The sequence below is a fragment of the Archocentrus centrarchus genome, unplaced genomic scaffold, assembly GCF_007364275.1.
Source record: "Archocentrus centrarchus isolate MPI-CPG fArcCen1 unplaced genomic scaffold, fArcCen1 scaffold_54_ctg1, whole genome shotgun sequence".
In the NCBI taxonomy this organism is placed as follows: Eukaryota; Metazoa; Chordata; class Actinopteri; order Cichliformes; family Cichlidae; genus Archocentrus; species Archocentrus centrarchus.
This window is the reverse complement of record NW_022060276.1, coordinates 1999775-2020665: the sequence shown is the minus strand read 5'-3', so window position 1 is coordinate 2020665 and position 20891 is coordinate 1999775. Positions and strand designations below refer to the sequence as shown.

The 20891-nt window shown below is 46.7% G+C and overlaps 1 protein-coding gene across 5 annotated transcripts in view; it reads right to left on the bottom strand.

The window, feature by feature from the left end:
- Positions 1 to 511: 511 nt before the first annotated feature.
- The window catches only part of LOC115777477 (uncharacterized), a 69097-nt gene continuing 48717 nt past the window's right edge, over positions 512 to 20891 (bottom strand). Inside the window, exons 1-2 of one of the 5 annotated variants that reach the window (XM_030725392.1) lie at positions 7193 to 7480; positions 512 to 4705 (exon numbers count right to left, since the gene is read on the bottom strand). In XM_030725392.1, the coding sequence (XP_030581252.1) occupies positions 766 to 2124 (1359 nt within the window). In that variant the 5' untranslated portion in view covers positions 2125 to 4705; positions 7193 to 7480 and the 3' untranslated portion in view covers positions 512 to 765. Of the gene's footprint in view, positions 4706 to 7192; positions 7481 to 20891 lie in introns of those variants that run through there. The other 4 variants (XM_030725394.1, XM_030725395.1, XM_030725396.1 and 1 more) reach the window with 4 other exon arrangements.

The following is a 20891-nucleotide window of genomic DNA, read 5'->3' as shown; positions in this document are numbered from 1 at the left end:
CTGCTAAAAGCATTTCCTACATTTAAATATCAGCCACCATGTTGTGAGCATAAACTATCACGTTTTTAATGCAACAACAGGAAGTGACATCATCTTGCTGGGAACTGTAGTTATTTTATTTTTGAAGGCCTCTCACAGTGATAGGTTCAGATCATTTTAAAAACTCAGAGAACAAACACACAACTCATTTGAAGTTGCGCAAGGAGGAGAGATCCGTTCCTTGAACTCAGCTCTCAGCTGAGCGGAAGTTATCTGTCCTGGCGAACTGCTTCCTGCGCAGCGCTTTTATTCGGATTTTCACAATAAGATCACGTGGGTTACATCAAACACAGTTTACAGCATGTAATAAACAACATTCTTGGCTTTTTCCTTACCATATATGGTCGTAAGCATACTGTGACATGTGCGCATGTAACATGGCGTATACGAGACACGTATCCTATATGTGTTCTCTGCAGGCCGAGAGCAGCCTGCAGGTAACTACAACTTCCTTTGTAAGAAATACCACCACGTGTTCCCATTTCAAACATAAAAACAACAGTATCATATGCACATAAAACAACTTATAGAAAATATACAAACAGAAGATATGATAATTTATAATAAACAGAATGGAATTTATACCATAACTCCAACATTTCCCCCCTGTTTATCATAACTTCACTGGCATCTTTTTTCCACGCCGCACCACTTGCTTGCACATTTTCAGTGTGGGTTTCATTCATTGCCAGATATATACATATTTACAAAATATCTGCAGTCATTTCAGCGTCTTGGTCGACCATCTGAAGCTGCAAATATGACAACATAACCAGTAAAAATCTTTGTTATCATGGACCTGATGCAGGGCAGAATGCACATTGTAAACACACAAATCAACACTAACACACACAAAACAGGAGTCAGGCATTTCAACAATACCTGCCACCAAGTTCCCGCATTTAGCCAGGAAAACCAATCACTCTGGCTTTCCTGAGTGTCCTGCTGTACATATTTCTGTAATTCAGTCAGTCTGTCGAGTGCCTCCCTTATGGCTCCACCAGCATCATCTTCATCTGGGATGTAAGTACAACATGTCTTACCAATAATCTTACACACGCCACCCTGGGACGCTGTCAAAAGATCTAATACTATCCTATTTTGCATCACCATTGCTCTGAGTGAACTTAACTCTTTTAAAGTTCCTTGTCCTAGAGCTATGGTTGTATTTACCAGACGTAATATTACATAGCGATTTATTTCCACTTGGTCACGCACAAATCCCAGTCCAATTCTTGGAAAGATAGACTGGGCAATCTTCGCTCCGACTCCCCAAATCCGGAGCTCCTCTGGGACTTCTGAATGGCTCGTGAGCCACTCTCCAACCTGTCGCTTCGTCTTGTGATGTGGATGACTGGCCTGGTACTGCATGAAAAAGACATGATCTGACACATATGCAACACTACACAAGCCTCCCCAATCTGGGGGAAGGGACACGTATGCTTTGTGACCACAGATGAAATACCAATCCGCTAACACTCTTGTTCCCTTGGGTCCTGGTGCTACTCGTGAGCACTGACTCAGCTCTCCAGTGTCCATCTGTATTCTGTAGGCCAGGTCAGACTGACATTCCTTCCTCCGTACAGTTAGATTATTATAACAAGCAATATTTTTTAGGCAGGTCAGGCATTGTCTCTCATCTGTTGGTGGACAGTACGAATAGGTAGCATTACAGAGAGTGGCTGGTAATCTACCCACCTTGATGGTTCCATTTGCTATAACACATGCTGGAAAAGCTTTCTCTGGCAAATGATTCAACATTAGCACCTCAAGAAGGGGGTTAGCTAACTGGGGCCAAGTGAGCAAATCTGTTAACATAGAACAGTTTCTATTAATAGGAGAACTTATCCCCTTTACGTTAAGAATTGAGGTAAAATTTGCTTCACTCCCCGGGCGCCCTTTGGCTGCCCCCTGCTCCATGCTGTGTGTACTACATACTCTATGTGTGTGATGGGTTAAATGCAGAGAATGAATTTCACTGCATGTAAATGTATGTGACAAATAAAGCTCTTTCTTCTTTCTTAGCTCTTCTCCCTGGATGTGTAGCCAACCCATAGAGACACCATGAGTGCTCCCAGCTAACATTGTAAGGCCTCAGTCCAGTATTGTGTCCTGCCACTGGCATATGTGCACACACATAACAATTTGTCCAATTATTAACATGAGCTGTGACGTTCATTAACTGCCACCATTCATTGGTTGCATATTCATGTGGGTACTGGGTGTAATTTAATGAAGATGTTCCTCCTAAAATTAGCAGTGTGCTCACGCTGAAAATAATTATGAGGCTGCAGAAGGGCGCCATTCTAAAGGAGTAGGGATCAGTTGTTTTCTTCACTGGGTTGAGACGAAAAAACCACTATAAGGAATTTCCCCCTTTGTAACCAGACTCCGAAGTAAGTGGCTCCACCTTCTTGCAGTGACTCAGATGAATCCACGTAGATCTTTCAGCGATTTTCACTGCTGTTGGTGTGGTCAGTAGAACTTGATATGGACCGTCCCACCTCGGGTTTGACCAGCACTTCCATTTGATGACCTTGACCAGCACCCAGTCTCCTGGCTGTATCAGTGGCACCTGTGGAGAGAAAGAAGATGCTTCTGGCAGTTTACTAGCATCAATTACTTGTTTACTTTGTAAAAATTTCCTCATCCAGTCACTCAAATCACAGCTCTCTTCTGCCTTCTATTACAATGAATATATTTCTTATGAATGTATATATATATGCACCAGTGTATACTTTATACATCTCTTATTTTCTTTAGTTTTAATATACCTTTTATTTTCTATATATTTGATTATATTAGATTATGTTATTTTCATTTTAGTAAGTTTTGACTTTGTATTATATGGCACTAAACAGGAGTGACCCTCCAATCTCATTGTATATCCTATATAATGACAGTAAAACCATTCTATTCTATACGGAGTAAGTCCTAATTCTGATGGTGTTATGTGCATGTACATTTCCACTAATAACAAAACTTTAACCCAAGAAAGTCCCGTCTCCTCATAACATTTGGCCAGTTTGTTTTTCAAAGTATCATTCTTAGTATCCCCCCTTTGGAGACATGGTCTGACCCATGACTCCATTTTTGCAAACCAAGGGAAGGCAGACAAGTGTTTTTTTTTCTTTCTTTCTTTGAAGAAACCATCCACGAAGGGTGGAGGTACACTTAGCTCAAAAACGACACTCCTCCAGAGTAGCAAAGGCTTGAATCCCTGAAACAGAGGATCAGAGCCAACATGGTTGACACCATCAGGTAATCTGTGAAAGGAGCCACAAAAAAAAAAAAAAAAAAAAAAAATGGCATGTGGATTAGGTACTATAGGGGCTCTGGGAACAGCCCTATTTTTAACTCCACAGGGAAAAAAGGAATAGAAACGGGAGAAGACATGAAACAATAACTCCAGTAGCCAATAAGGAGTTAAATACTTGTGTTATGCCAGCAACAGCCTCTGGTTTAAGAGGATATTGTTTTTAACAAGGGCAAAAAGCAGATTTCAGTCTGATAAAAGGTTCACAGTCCCTAATAGGGCCTACATCATACTTTGGCATAAAATCAGAATTAGGACTCACCAAATTGCGTATTTCATCTAAATTTTTTAGAAAAATGAATTTTGACTTAGTTTCCACTGGTAGATATAATCGGACAAAGTTAGACTTAATTTTACTCCTGGAAGCTAAAACATTTTAGGCACTAAAAGACTGGGTGAACAGTTGTCCTGACTATTTTTCCTGAGCTTGGAACTGCAAAACTTATTTAACTGTATTCCCAGATGTGGACATTGAATAGATGTGGCGTCCACTTTAACTTAAATGAAACAAATAATGCATATTCACGGACAGTAGAATTTGTTGCTCCCGAATCAACCAAAAAAGAAAAATTTTCCCATTTACAATTAAATTTAGCATAAGCATTTTCCTATGCAATTCCAATGCAACTGTACATGGATGCATTAAAATAATATGTTACAGGAAACCTGCTGAGCAGGTTGCTGCACGTGTGCTAGACTGTGTGTTAGACGCCAGTAATGAATGAGTGTGTGTGTGTGTGTGTGTGATATCTCACTTCCCTTTTCTGCTGATCAGGCAACTCGCCTTCATCTGACTTGTCTGGAGTCCTCCTCTCCGATCACTGTGACACAGTCTGGTTAGTCCGTGTTCCCTTCACCAGTCTTGGGCATTCGTTTCACCAATGACCCATCAGGCTGCAGTTGTAACATCTGTCATCTAGACGCACCTGGAAAAGTCACCCCGTCTTCTTCCACGGGCAACACTTTACCTAGTGACAACGATTCAGTACAGAGTCAATGTTGCTGTTCTCTGTCAGCATCTTATTTGTCCTTTTTTCTTCTGGTGGTTCTTCTTCTCATTAACCATCTCCTGCGTATGCTGCTCAGTTCAGTGTGACGGCTGTCACACTTCAGGTCTCTCCTCTGAGCAGCCGATCTGGTCTGTCTCCATACAGGAGAGAGCAGTATTAAGGGCTCTTCTGAGGTGGAGCTGTACTGCTTGTCTGCAGGTTGTGGTGCAGTAGCGACTCAATGAAGAGGTGGAGGTGGTGGGTCTCGTTTTTACTGACAATCATTCTGGTCCAGACGATGTCTGATCAGAGGGCAGGAGTCCAGATCTGGGTCAGAGATTTTCAGCGCTTATAAATTTGCCTGCAAAAAGGGCACAGAGAGATGAGGTATCACAAGTAACAACAAATGGAGTTGGCCCCAAAACCGCCACTCCATTAATTGGGACTTCAGCTGTTCTGCTGCTCAAGTTCTGCTAAGATCTCGCTCTCCGCCGAGTTCTTTAACTATTAATTTTCTATTCCTACGTTCCCATTTCCATTTTCCTTAACACTCAAACATTTCATTTGTTTTTCATATTTAGTCGTTTTACAAATTTTCACTTTTTTCTGCACACTCTAACCCAAAAATTTACAGATCCCAAATATTTGGATCCATATCTCTTTATCTCATTTTCATGTGGCACTGTCAGGGGAAGGGTTAACATCACTGCTCTAAGATCCCATTTTTCCTAGTGAGACGTCTCTCACAAGTTTTCTTCAATGTCTAGAAAACAAAGAAAAAGATCACATTCAATGAGGCCTAATCACCTTAAGTCAAACAACTTATCTTTAACCTCTTTTACACGTGCCTCAGTCTGCGTGCCACCCACTTGCTGGTGGGTGTTACCCTTTTAAGCAGACTCCCAATGTCTATCCAACCCTGACAGTGACAAATGCAATTTTAATTTACCTTTTAAATCAAAAATTTTATTTTATTTTTTCCCAGTTCCTATTTTAAATTATTTGGAATCTTTCTCACTTAATGGGTGTTACGGCCGTGCCTCTAAGGCAGGGTTGTTGAATCCAGGCAGCTGTCCAACAAAGAAGTGAAAATTCGAGTTCCTCAATTTGCAAATGCAAGAGGACTGAAGCTTTTTTTTTTTCTTCAGCTGGGCCAGAGACTCGTCACTCTTTGTGGAAAAACTCACTGGATCTTACCAACAATCACCAAAATTGTTATAGAAATGTATTTATCAAATGAGGCAGAGAAGATTCCTTTACATACTTTATCACTCGTGCAAGGATTAGTCACATACATACATTCCTGAGTATGTATATGAATTCTGCCTGTTACAGAGAAACACAATGCACCTATATCTTTTTACACCCCCCTGTTCTCCCCCTCCTTAACCCTTCCATAAAGAAGAGAAGATCCTCCCCCAGTTACATGTCCCTACATAAAAGACTAACCAAAGGACAATAAAACTAACAAATGTGACCCCCATTAACACAGGAGATCCTGAGGGAGGAAGGGTGTGTGTAGGTTACAGATAAGGGAATGCTCATCTGGACAGTTTTTACAACCTACATTGATTCAATTCTATAGAATGCATGTGGATTATTTTTATAGCAAATTAAACATGCTCTAAAAATTTTATTTTTTATTTATTTTTTTTAAATATTTACTAAAACCTTTTACATTTAAATATTTACTTATCTTTACCATTCCCCCCTGTTGAGGCATGGTAAGGCCCATGGCTCAATAATGCTACAGTTGTTTTTTGTTGGTTTTTTTTTTCCTAAAAGATAGATATCGCCTCATCCTTCCTGCTGTTAAATTTAATTGCTGCACTAAATCCCCCTCCTCCTCAACCTGTAAATTACCATCTGCCCCCTGTAACTGCGGGGGAGATGCTTGGGCTGGGGGAGATGGTTGAGGTGGGGGTTGCACCCTACATCCTCAGCCCTTAACAAAGCAGCAAGTTTCTTTGTTTTACCTTCTTTTGTTCTCTACACACTGCCCTTTTTTCTGCCTGCTCCAACCACGTTTTTGCTACCATTAACTGTCTTTCTTTTTCAACTTTCCTCTTCCCTTCTTTTGTTACCACACTTATTTTTAAATTTCTTACCAAATCTTCACATCCCCTCAACTCTAACTTTCCACTAAAACCATACTTTTTCTTCCATTTATTGCAGAACGTTGTGCTGCCCGGAGAGTATCTCTCCATATATTTTAAATCCCCCTCTAGGGCAGGCTTACTCAGTTTACTGTTCATAATCCCCATTTTACTTCCCGTGCTTTGTCCCGATCGGACCACGTGTCCTTCTGGGACCTAATAACAAATCCGCCCGTCACTGTGTACTTCAACAGGCCGTAAAGTTCGTTGGCACCCGTAGGGTATCCCTTCACGCTGCTGCTTCCACGTCAAAAGGCGGCTTACACACACACTTTCATTCACTCATTCACACACACATACGCGTATTTTCGGCGCCTATTTTAAATCTCTAAAATCCGAATTTGGGAAACCTCTCTTCCTGGCGAGAGTTGCCTATTTACTTTCTTTTTATTACCAAAAGTAAACCCCACAGTACCGTCTTCTCAGCGTGTGCAGCCTGCCATTCCCAATGCAGCGTAACCACTGAGGATAACCAATTTTCTCCAGCCCGAAGCAGACCTATACCTCACTGGTCCAGAAATCTGGACCAAGGTTCAGAAGTATAGCGGTAACCACTGGAGTTCTTTTTTTACGTTCTTCCAACCTGAGCAGACCTGTGCGTTTCTGAACCAAAAACCACAGCGGTAACTATCGGATAAAACGGACTCCTTTCGGCGAGCCTACCTAATTTATAACGCGCGGCTTTCACATACCTGTGTTACAGTTGGTGTTACGTCCCCTCGGACTCCGGGAGAGCGATGAACGGCGCTGGAGGAGCGAAGCTAATCACCGGCCTGAAGACGAATTCACGGTTCAGGACTTCTCTTCAGGTCAACTGATGATCCTGGCTGTCAGACAGTCTTCGGTGTTCGTCTCCTCCAGCGTCAGTCAGCAACTGTCCCGCTCCGGCTCTCGAAGGACCAAAAAATGATAGGTTCAGATCATTTTAAAAACTCAGAGAACAAACACACAACTCATTTGAACTTGCGCAAGGAGGAGAGATCCGTTCCTTGAACTCAGCTCTCAGCTGAGCGGAAGTTATCTGTCCTGGCGAACTGCTTCCTGCGCAGCGCTTTTATTCGGATTTTCACAATAAGATCACGTGGGTTACATCAAACACAGTTTACAGCATGTAATAAACAACATTCTTGGCTTTTTCCTTACCATATATGGTCGTAAGCATACTGTGACATGTGCGCATGTAACATGGCGTATACGAGACACGTATCCTATATGTGTTCTCTGCAGGCTGAGAGCAGCCTGCAGGTAACTACAACTTCCTTTGTAAGAAATACCACCACGTGTTCCCATTTCAAACATAAAAACAACAGTATCATATGCACATAAAACAACTTATAGAAAATATACAAACAGAAGATATGATAATTTATAATAAACAGAATGGAATTTATACCATAACTCCAACAACAGCTCTACTGGTGCGGAAAACTGTTTGACTATGGCTTTCTGAATACAAGTAGGGCTGCAACTATCAATTATTTTAGTAATCAAGTATTCAATTGATTACTCCGTCAGTTAATCAAGTAATTGGATAAAAAATTAATTTTTCATTTTAACAATTCATCAGCATATTTTAACTTCCGTACTGCAGATGTTTCTCTGTGTGAAACAAACAGGGTGGATGGAGCAGCTACAAAGTTCTCTGTTCTTCATGTTGCTGATCAGGTGGTTGATAAAAACATTTTGATGGATCCCCTCTGTACTGAAGGGGGGGGGCACCAAACGATTGCTAGTGCTAATGGCAGCCCCCCCCCCCTTTCCCCAGTACACTGTGGTTATAGGTCTGTTCAATTCAATTCAATTCAATTCAATTCAATTTTATTTATATAGCGCCAAATCACAACAAACTGTCACCTCAAGGCGCTTTGTATTGTGGGTAAAGACCCTACAATAATACAGAGAAAACCCAACAGTCAAAACGACCCCCTATGAGCAAGCACTTGGCGACAGTGGGAAGGAAAAACTCCCTTTTAACAGGAAGAAACCTCCAGCAGAACCAGGCTCAGGGAGGGGCAGTCATCTGCTGCGACCGGTTGGGCTGAGGGGAGAGAAAGACATGCTGTGGAAGAGAGCCAGAGATTAATATCAATTAATGATTAAATGCAGAGTGGAGTATAAACAAAGTAAATAATGTGAATGAGAAACAGTGCATTATGTGAACCCCCAGCAGACTAGGCCTATAGCAGCATAACTAAGGGATGGTTCAGGGTCACCTGATCCAGCCCTAACTATAAGCTTTATCATAAAGGAAAGTTTTAAGCCTAATCTTAAAAATAGAGAGGGTGTCTGTCTCCTGAATCCAAGCTGGAAGCTGGTTCCACAGAAGAGGGGCCTGAAAGCTGAAGGCTCTGCCTCCCATTCTACTCTTAAGTATCCTAGGAACCACAAGTAAGCCAGCAGTCTGAGAGCGAAGTGCTCTGTTGGGGTGATATGGGACTATGAGGTCTTTGAGATAAGATGGTGCCTGATTATTCAAGACCTTGTATGTGAGGAGAAGAATTTTAAATTCTATTCTAGATTTAACAGGGAGCCAATGAAGAGAAGCCAATATGGGAGAAATATGCTCTCTCTTTCTAGTCCCTGTCAGTACTCTAGCTGCAGCATTTTGGATCAGCTGAAGGCTTTTCAGAAAGCTTTTAGGACAGCCTGATAATAATGAATTACAATAATCCAGCCTAGAAGTAATAAATGCATGAATGAGCTTTTCAGCATCACTCTGAGAAAGGATGTTTCTAATTTTAGAAATATTGCGCAAATGCAAAAAAGCGGTCCTACATATTTGTTTAATATGTGCATTGAAGGACATATCCTGGTCAAAAATGACTCCAAGATTTCTCACAGTGTTACTGGAGGCCAAAGTAATGCCATCCAGAGTAAGTATCTGGTTAGTCACCATGTTTCTAAGATTTGTGGGGCCGAGAACAAGAATTTCAGTTTTATCTGAATTTAGAAGCAGGAAATTAGAGGTCATCCAGGCCTTAATATCTTTAAGACATTCCTGCAGTTTAACTAATTGATGTGTGTCATCTGGCTTCATTGATAGGTAAAGCTGAGTATCATCTGCATAACAATGAAAATTGATGCAGTGCTTTCTAATAATACTGCCCAAGGGAAGCATGTATAATGTAAATAAAATTGGTCCTAGCACAGAACCCTGTGGAACTCCATAATTAACCTTACTGTCTGAAGAAGACTCCCCATTTACATGAACAAATTGGAGTCTATGAGATAAATATGATTCAAACCACTGCAGTGCAGTACCTTTAATACCTATAGCAAGCTCTAATCTCTGTAATAAAATGTTATGGTCAACAGTATCAAAAGCTGCACTGAGGTCCAACAGGACAAGAACAGAGATGAGTCCACTGTCAGAGGCTCTAAGAAGATCATTTGTAACCTTCACTAATGCTGTTTCTGTACTGTGATGAATTCTGAAACCTGACTGAAACTCTTCAAATAAACCGTTCCTCTGCAGATGATCAGCTGTTTTACAACTACTCTTTCAAGAGTCTTTGAGAGAAAAGGAAGGTTGGAGATTGGCCTATAATTAGCTAAGACAGCTGGGTCAAGTGATGGCTTTTTAAGTAGCGGTTTAATTACAGCCACCTTGAAGGTCTGTGGTACATAGCCAACTAATAAAGACTGATTGATCATTTTTAAGATTGAAGCATCAATAATTGGAAAGACTTCTTTGAACAGTCTAGTATGAATGGGATCTAATAAACATGTTGCTGGTTTGGAGGAAGTAACTATTGAAGTTAACTCTGAAAGATCAACTGGAGCAAAAGAGTCTAAACAAATACCAGCAGTGCTGAAAACAGCCGAACATGAAGAATAATCTTTGAGATGGTTATGAATAATTTTTTCTCGAATGTCTAAAATTTTATTTGTAAAGAAATCCATGAAGTCACTACTAGTTAACGTGAAAGGAATACTCGGCTCTACAGAGCTATGACTCTTTGTCAGCCTGGCTACAGTGCTGAAAAGAAACCTGGGGTTGTTCTTATTTTCTTCAATTAATGATGAGTAGTAAGATGTCCTAGCTTTACGGAGGGCTTTTTTATAGAGCAACAAACTCTTTTTCCAGGCTAAATGAGCATCTTCTAATTTAGTGAGACGCCATTCCCTCTCCAGCTTTCGGGTTATCTGCTTTAAGCTGTGTGTTTGTGAATTATACCACGGAGTCAGGCACTTCTGATTTGAAGCTTTCCTTTTCAGAGGAGCCACAGTATCCAAAGTTATACGCAGTGAGGATGTAAAACTATTGACGAGATAATCGACCTCACTGGGAGCAGAGTTTAGGTAGCTGCTCTGCACTGTGTTGGCACTGAAGAGCATAACAATGAAGGAATTAGATCCTTAAACTTAGTTACAGCACTTTCAGAAAGACTTCTACTGTAATAAAACTTATTCCCCACTGCTGTGTAATCCATTAAAGTAAATGTAAATGTTACTAAGAAATGATCAGACAGGAGGGGGCTTTCAGGGAATACTGTTAAGTCTTCAGTTTCTATGCCATATGTTAGGACAAGATCCAGAGTATGATTAAAGTGGTGGGTGGGCTCCTTTACATTTTGAGAGAAGCCAATTGAATCTAACAATAGATTAAATGCAGTGTTGAGGCTGTCATTCTCAGCATCTACATGGATGTTAAAATCACCCACTATAATTATTTTATCTGAACTGAGCACTAAATCAGATAAACAGTCTGAGAAATCAGACAGAAACTCTGAGTAAGGACCAGGTGGACGATAGATAATAACAAATAAAACAGGTTTTTGAGTTTCCCAATTAGGATGGACAAGACTAAGAGTCAGGCTTTCAAAAGAATGAAAACTTTGTCTGGGTCTCTGGGTGGCTACAGCTGACGTAAAGAAAAAATAACAGCTGACATCCTCTGAACAACACGCGCGCACATTCAAACACGTGCACTCACAGCACAGAGAAGTGGGGGCGTGGAAAAACATCTCAGCGATCCACTCGTGTTAAAGGGTCGTTTTTGTTCTTTTCCAAATGACGGAAATCTGTTACAGCGATGGAGAACTAATGTGGAGGAAATGCTCCGCTTACACAGAGACACCTGAGCTGCAGAGTTGAAACCAAACATCAAAGCAACAAATCTGTGTCGAGGATTTTTAATAATCAAATTGAGTTACTCCAAGAATCGTTGCAGCCCTAAAACTTGCATCAAATTTTCAGTTTGTGTATCAAATACATGAAGGTTGGTATTTACCTTTCATGCTGGGATTTTTTTGTTGAATCGGAAGCCTGAAATTTTCCTTTGATCTTCATTTTCCCTCTTACTTCTCTTCGTGTTCATGCCGGTTGTTATTTCGATTTATGCAGTACACGCATGACCATAGTGAGATCAAACGTGCACAGTGTGAATGAAACTGTCCGTGTTCTGTGGTAGTGTCATGGCCGGGGAGGAAACGGACGAGGAAGGACTCACATGAAGGACTCCAGAAGCAAACATAACTAAAAAGGGGATTTATTTCAACGGGGGAAACACAAATACAAAAACCTTGGAAGGGAGGCACAGGGAGACGAAGGGCAGGCACAGGGAACACAGGAACATGCGGGCACAAAACATCAACGACGCGACAGAGAACAAATGAAAACTGAGGGCTTAAATACACAATGGGTAATCAGGGCAAGAGGAAACAGCAGGGAACAACAGGTGAGGCAAATGAAACTAATTACACAGGGGAAGCAAAGCTAAACACAAAGCACAAGGAAATCACATTGGCAAAATAAAACAGGAAGTGATAAACCAAGGAACACGCAGACAAGTCACAACACTGGGAACATGACAAACATACAGGGAGGACAAACTCAGGAAATAAATTAACACAAAACGCTGGGCCAACGGCCCAGGACATGACAGTACCCCCCCCTCAAAGGCCGGCTCCCGACGGCCAAAACCAGAAACAAAACCAGACAAGGGCGGGAGGCGGGGGACCAGGAGGGAGGGCCCGAAACAAAAACAAAGACAGGGAGCAAAACAGAAAGCACAGGGCGTGAACAAAACAAATCAAACCCGGACAGGAAGAAAACAAAAACACAGGACCAGAACAAAAGGCGACGGCACATGGCCGGAGAGCTCCAATGTCCAAAACAGGGGGCCGAAACAAGGAACAGTCCAGGAGCTATGACAAAACAAAAAACAGCAGGGGAAAAAACAGTCCACAGTTCAGGGGAGTCAGTGGGAAATCCAAAAACAAAAAACACACAGTTCAGGAGGCCGCAGAGGCCAAGGGGCCACAAAGCAAAATCCCAACGAGGGAGGCCGACCGCGCTCCCAGCGGCGGCGGCGGCGACGAGGACGAGAAGGAATCACTGGAGGCCGACCGCGCTCCCAGCGGCGGCGGCGACGAGGACGAGAAGGAATCACTGGAGGCCGACCGCGCTCCCAGCGGCGGCGGCGACGAGGACGAGGGGGAGTCACTGGAGGCCGACCGCGCTCCCAGCGGCGGCGGCGACGACGGGGGGGAGTCACTGGAGGCCGACCGCGCACCCAGCGGTGGCGGCGACGAGGAGGGGTCACTGGAGGCCGACCGCGGGGCGTGCGGCGGCGGCGACGGGGAGCAGACACTGGAGGCCGACCGCGGGGCATGCGGCGGCGGAGAAGGGCGACCCCGGGCTCTGGTGGGGAACCCTCGGGTGACGTGGAGCGCTCGGACTGAGCAGAGACCCCCACCGGCTCGGACTGAGCGGGACCCCCTGGCTCGGAGCGCTCGGACTGAGCGGAGACCCCCATCGGCTCGGACTGAGCGGGACCCTCGTGCGCGGAGCGCTCGGACTGAGCGGAGACCCCCATCGGCTCGGACTGAGCGGGACCCTCTGGCGCGGAGTGCTCGGACTGAGCGGGACCCCCTGGCTCGGACTGAGCGGAGACCCCCATCGGCTCGGACTGAGCGGGACCCTCTGGCGCGGAGCGCTCGGACTGAGCGGAGACCCCCATCGGCTCGGACTGAGCGGGACCCTCTGGCGCGGAGCGCTCGGACTGAGCGGGACCCTCTGGCGCGGAGCGCTCGGACTGAGCGGAGACCCCCATCGGCGCGGACTGAGCGGAGACCCCCATCGGCTCGGACTGAGCGGGGCCCTCTGGCGCGGAGTGCTCGGACTGAGCGGAGACCCCCATCGGCTCGGAATGAGCGGAGACCCCCATCGGCTTGGAGTGAGCTGAGCCCATGGGCTGAACGGGGCCTACATAGTGAGGCACCGGATGCGTAGGCTGGGACCGCGGAACAGGGCACACTGCTGCTTTATTGAGCAGCAGGGGCTGCTCGAGGAATAGCCGAGGTGCAGGGGGCTGCGTGGAAGCAGGCCGGGAGACGACTGGCTGCGTGGAAGCAGGCCGGGAGACGACTGGCTGCGTGGAAGCAGGCCGGGAGACGACTGGCTGCGTGGAAGCAGGCCGGGAGACGACTGGCTGCGTGGAAGCAGGCCGGGAGACGACTGGCTGCGTGGAAGCAGGCCGGGAGACGACTGGCTGCGTGGAAGCAGGCCGGGAGACGACTGGCTGCGTGGAAGCAGGCCGGGAGACGACTGGCTGCGTGGAAGCAGGCCGGGAGCCAGAGAGAGCGGGCTGTGAGCTAGGGAGATCTGGCTGCGTGGAAACAGACTGCGAGCGAGAGAGAGCAGACTGCGTGGAAGCAGACCGAGAGCTAGGGAGATCTGGCTGCGTGGAAACAGACCGAGAGCTAGGGAGATCTGGCTGCGTGGAAACAGACCGAGAGCTAGGGAGATCTGGCTGCGTGGAAACAGACCGAGAGCTAGGGAGATCTGGCTGCGTGGAAACAGACCGAGAGCTAGGGAGATCTGGCTGCGTGGAGACAGACCGAGAGCTCGCTGACACTGGGGCCTGAGAGGGAGCTGACACTACTGGAGCTACAGAAGGAGCAGGAGCTGAGGGAACTGGGACCAAAACCGAAGGAACTAAGACAGGGGCTGAGGGAACTGACTGAGAGGGCACTGAAACAGCTGACACTGGGGACCGAGGAAGAGTTACTGGAGCTGACTGAAGGCGAGGGAGAGCGACTGGAGCTAGAGCTGACTGAGACCCTGCTGCTGCAGCTAACACAGAAAACCGATGCGAAGGCTTGGACCTGGTTACCCCCACCCGCGGAACAGGAACGGGTGCAGAGGTCAGCCCGTCCGTGGCTGCCCCCACCCGCGGAACAGGAACGGGTGCAGAGGTCAGCCCGTCCGTGGCTGCCCCCACCCGCGGAACAGGAACGGGTGCAGAGGTCAGCCCGTCCGTGGCTGCCCCCACCCGCGGAACAGGTACGGGTGCAGAGGCCAGCCCGTCCGTGGCTGCCCCCACCCGCGGAACAGGTACGGGTGCAGAGGTCAGCCCGTCCGTGGCTGCCCCGACCCGCGGAACAGGTACGGGTGCAGGGGGAGCTGGAGCCAAGGGAGCGGGAGCAGGGTGAGCAGAGGGAGCTGGAGCTAACTGAGGGGTCTGAGACTGCGACTGAGGAGGAGCTGGAGCTACAGCTGACTGGGAACACTGCGACTGAGGAGGAGCTGGAGCTACAGCTGACTGGGAACACTGCGACTGAGGAGGAGCTGGAGCTACAGCTGACTGGGAACACTGCGACTGAGGAGGAGCTGGAGCTACAGCTGACTGGGAACACTGCGACTGAGGAGGAGCTGGAGCTACAGCTGACTGGGAACACTGCGACTGAGGAGGAGCTGACACTGGAGGAACTGACACTGGAGGAACTGACAGAGTGCTAGGGTGAACAGACATTAGGGAAACCGACTGAAGGCTAGAGGGGCCTGAGTACGTCAAAACTGGCCGCGTGGAAGCAGGCCGGGAGACAGAAAGAGCAGACTGCGAGCTAGAGAGAGCAGGAGCTAAGGGCGTTAGAGCTAACTGCGAGCTAGGGGAGACTGACTGCGAGGAGACTGACTGCGAGGAGACTGACTGCGAGGAGACTGACTGCGAGGAGACTGACTGCGAGGAGACTGACTGCGAGGAGACTGACTGCGAGGAGACTGACTGCGAGGAGACTGACTGCGAGGAGACTGACTGCGATCTAGGGAGAGGAGCTGACTGCGTGGAAGCAGCCTGAGGCACAGCTGACTGGGGAGACTGAGACACAGCTGACACCGGGCACTGAGAATGCGCTGACACTGGGGACTGAGAATGAGCTGACACTGGGGACTGCTGTAGGTGAAGGGTGGAGGTTAAGAAATCCTGCACTAACCCATGCAGAGAGCCAAATAACCAAGGGTAATCATCGACTAGCCCTTGCAGCTGGGCCGTGAGCTGTTGCTGTTCCTGCTCACATGGGTCAGCCAGAAGGTCCATAACCAGTGAATCCACCCAACAGATAATGGTCTGCTTTGCCACCTCAGGGAGGGGAAAGGCAGGGGGGTGACGGGAATAATTGTCCGCAGGCATAGTAGCGTTGAAGCCAGTGTTACTCACGGAAACGGAGGATTGGGTGTAAAGTGGTGAAGCGGTCCGCGGCGTTATACCGCTCGGGTCTCGGGGTGCCTTCCGCCGTTGCTGCCGGGAACTCCCTCTCCTCCGCGGCTGCCGAGGAAGGGAGGGATCAGCGAAAGGGGAGGCAGGTGAGTGACGATGACGGTGACTGTTCAAAGACGCCGGGCCCCCCAGCGCTAGACGAGTGCCGTCGAAAAAATTGGAGCCGGAGGGGGTTTTGTAATGGTCGCGTCGTTCTGTCATGGCCGGGGAGGAAACGGACGAGGAAGGACTCACATGAAGGACTCCAGAAGCAAACATAACTAAAAAGGGGATTTATTTCAACGGGGGAAACACAAATACAAAAACCTTGGAAGGGAGGCACAGGGAGACGAAGGGCAGGCACAGGGAACACAGGAACATGCGGGCACAAAACATCAACGACGCGACAGAGAACAAATGAAAACTGAGGGCTTAAATACACAATGGGTAATCAGGGCAAGAGGAAACAGCAGGGAACAACAGGTGAGGCAAATGAAACTAATTACACAGGGGAAGCAAAGCTAAACACAAAGCACAAGGAAATCACATTGGCAAAATAAAACAGGAAGTGATAAACCAAGGAACACGCAGACAAGTCACAACACTGGGAACATGACAAACATACAGGGAGGACAAACTCAGGAAATAAATTAACACAAAACGCTGGGCCAACGGCCCAGGACATGACAGGTAGATTGCAAACTGCGGTGAAATGATACAGGCGTAAGCAGCGATAATAGCAGCGACCTAGCCGGGGCGGAGTCTGTGAGGTGCTCCTTTGAGAGGCAGAGGAGCGCAATCTTTGTGGGATTTGAATCAGTACGATTTGTATCCAATAAAAGCAAAGAAGTTAACAAATAAATTGGACAGTAATCTGGCAATTTAGTGATAATTTCCAGAGCTGTGGCCTTGACTGGTCTTGAAATAAAATCCCGAGTCCGCAATGTCCGAGTCCATGACAAGACTGAGACCATCAAAAAGTGGTCTTGAGACCAAGACCGATCTCGAGTACTACAACACTATGCAGCAGTATTTTGGAGCAGCAGCTTATCTACAGCTGAGAGGAAGAGGATAGACAAGCTCATCAGGAAAGCCAGCTCTGTCCTAGGATGTCCTCTCGACTCAGTGCAGGTGGTGGGAGACAGAAGGACTCTGACCAAAATAACATCACTGATGGACAAGGTCTCCCACCCCATGCATGAAGCTGTTGCTGAGCTGGAGAGCTCCTTCAGTGACAGACTGCTGCATCCTAAATGCACAAAGGAGCGTTACTGCAGATCCTTCCTCCCAGCAGCTGTAAGACTTTATAACCATCACTGCTCCCAACAAAACCACAATAACCTACACAATGTAGGATAATACATAATATATTGTAAATAGTCCGGCCTCTTAAGGTTCAACACAGGCACATCATGTATATTGTATATAGTATTATTATTAGTATTATTGTTATTATTATTAAGGTTAATCTTGTTTGTTGTTTATATATATATATATATATATATATATATATATATATATATATATATATATATATATATATATATATATATATATATATATATATATTCTTTTTCTTAATAGTGTAATAGTGTATTATATTTATATTTATAATAACTGCGGCTGCTGTTACACCCAAATTTCCCCTCTGTGGGACAATAAAGGCTGTTTCTTCTTCTGTTCTAACCACGATGATCATAGTGTTTGTTTCTCATCTAATGTTTATGTCTCCATGTAACCCCAGGAAGTTCCAACTCACCTCAGCCTGCCTGCCCTCTTGGACCCGCTCGTGTGTCACTATGTACGGACCACCCTCCACACTCACTCATACCTGCCTGCCGTCCCACAGATCATCCAAACCCCTGCTGCCCATACATGCCTCTCCTGCAGGATTCCACTGTTCCTGGATTCAAGTAAGACTATCTCTTTTTGTTTGGAATTTTCAGCTCACTTCCTATCTCCAAGAATCTCACAACAAACTGTCTCCTCCTCTGCCTAGAAAGAGTTCCCATTTCCCCTGGAGTCTGTGTCCTGTGAAAGCAGCTGATAACCTGTCACCACACCGGATTAATCTGCAAGACCCTATTGCTAACCATATCATTGATTGTGTAACCAATAAATTGTTTTCAAATAACTCACGCCATCTTGTCTGCTTCTGCTCTTGGGTCCACTTCGCAATCCTAACTGCTAGTTGTGACAGGTGGTGAGGGAGGAGGGTGGGAGTGACGAGTTAGGTTTGGTGGCATCTGCGAAGCACTGAAAATTAAAAGCAATTTACGAAAGAGGGAAGGAAGGGGAAGAAGATAAGTAATAAAAAGGGGGGGGGGGGGCAGGACAGAACCCTGAGGTACACCTGTGGTAACAAGGGAGGGGTGGGGTTTGAAAGACTTAAGCTGATGAACTGTGTGCGGCCTGTGAGAGCATTCTATCTCTCTCCTCCCTTCCCTCCCCCATCTCTCTTGCTTGCTGCTTGCTGTGAGAGCGTCTCTTACACACTGTCCAAATAAGAATAAGATTAAGAAACAACATGGATCTGGCAAACTGGACCCTAAACACCAATGATCAAATTTTCTCCACTATGAGATCAGGGAAAGGGGAGCCTGCGTGTCTGAGTGGAACAGACCCCGTTAGATACGTCATCGATTCTTGGAGCTCGTGGAGACCTGTGTGCCTCTCAGCTCTGGAGGTCGAGCACGTGGAAGATGTCTACATATTCGGCTATTTGGTAGCGGTATCTCTTCTGTTTGGGCTCGGAGGATACCTGATCTACCAGGAGATTAATAAAACCTGGGCAGCAGTTCGACATCTGCAGAGGCTGCAGACCCAGGTGGACGGGCTGTGCAGAGCCGTACAGACTCAGACTCAAAGCCTGTTGGACCTGAGCTGTAAAGCGGACAGGTAGTCCAGCTGAGAACATGCTCGCAGGCATGGTCGCTCTTCCCCTCAGCCCTCTCTGTGATTTGTGAGAGCTGGATCTGGTGTACCACGGCTGCTGATGAACTTCCATCACTATCAGCGAACTGTTTTGGCTAGGAGCTGGCATCTGGCTCCACAATGCCCCCACCCTCTCCTCTGTATCTGCATCCATTTTTTTAAGTATTTGGGAAATGAAAGGTAGGTTAGAAATGGCGCAAAGATTATAATAATTATTTGGATCAGAACCAATTCTTTTTCAGAAGCAATAGCCACAGTTCTGAAAAGAGTGGGAACGATTCCAGTGGTAAGAGATGAGTGAATAATGGCAGATACAAAGGGGAGGAGAGAGGGGAGGCAGGATTTAACCAGAGCTGTAGGAAGAGGCTCAAGGAGACATGTGGAAGGCTTGGATTTACGGATGAGGTCAGTAATTTCAGAGGAATTTGGTAGTTGAAAACTGGAAAATGACTGAGAGAGGGGGGGAATTCAGATGGGGGGGTAGGGCGAAGAAACACAGCAGAGGTGCTGGTGGATTTTGTTGACTTTTTCTGTGAAAAATAGCATAAGGCAGTTGCAAGTTGCAGTTGAATAAAAGTGGGAGGGAAACAAGTTAGGGGGTTATTTAACAGTGAAAACAGGGTCTAAGTGTTGCCTTCAATTGAGGAAATAAGTCCAGAATAGTAGACAGATTTGGGATGTGTCATGGCTTGCTGCTGTGAAGGCAGGAAGGGGGACCCCAAAACACAGACTCCAGGAAGGGTGTAATTCACTCATGCTTTATTTACACCAATCTTATAGACATCAATATGAGCTCTCCCTGGCGTAGACGTGGGAGAGACGTGAAGCTAACTAGACTTGACTTACTCAAACAGACGTACATGCAGGACAGCGGAGAACAACCAATGACGCAACGACAGGCAAGGAAAACACCAGACTTAAAGACCATGACAGTCACCCCCCCCCCCCCCCCCCCCCCCCCCCTTAAGGGCCGGCTCCCGGCGGCCCACAACAAGAAAAACACAAGGCAGAGGGGACCAGGACAGAGAGCACGAGGCAATGAAAAACAAAAAAGGGCCACACAGTCCAAACAAAAACCAGAAATAAACACAAGGCGGCAGCAAAAAGCTGGAGAACAGTCCAGTCTCAAAACGGGTGACGAGACAAAACAGTTCAGGGGGGTTTGCTGGGAAATCCGTAACAGAAGATAACAGAAGATTAAGTCCAGTTCAGGGGGCCAACCACGCTCCCAGCGGTGACGGCAACATGGCAAGGTGGGAGGCCTACCGTGCTCCCAGCGGTGGCGGTGAGACGAGACTGGGGCTGACCACACTCCCAGTGGCGGCAGCAACAAGACGAGACTGGGGGCCGACCGTGCCCCCAGCAGCGGTGCTGGGGGACCTTGGGCGGGCAGCCGCGTGGCATGCGGTGGAGATGGAGGATCTCGGGCAGGCGGCCGCATGGCATGCGGCGAAGACGGAGGAACTTGGGCAGGTGGCTGCGTGGCATGCGGCAGAGGTTCTCCAGAGCCTAAGCTGGCCTGGACTGTCCTGAGCCCTGGATGGTCGAGGACTCGGAACAGTTGGAAGACTCGGAACTCTTGGAAGACTCGGAACTCTCGGGCTGAGCGGGACTGCTTGGCAGCTCAGGCTCTGGTTTGGGACCCCCTGACAACTCGGACTGAGTGGGAACCCCTGACAGCTCAGTCTGAGCGGGAACCCCTTAGTGATTGAGTCCTTATAGAGTAGTACATGAGATAAATAAATGTCTTTGTGGATAGTGAGACGTTATTTTTTTAGAGACTCTCCAAGTGTTGCCCTTTGGCTTTCATGGACCAGAGTTCAGGGGTAAACCAGGGGAAGGATGGGTGAAGGAAACAAACCGTGTTTTCACTGGGGTCAGAGAATTGAGGATGTCAGTTAAACAAGTGTTATATACATCAGGGGTGGAAGAATGGTCAGGAATCAGACTGTTGGTGATATTTCCAGACAGAATAT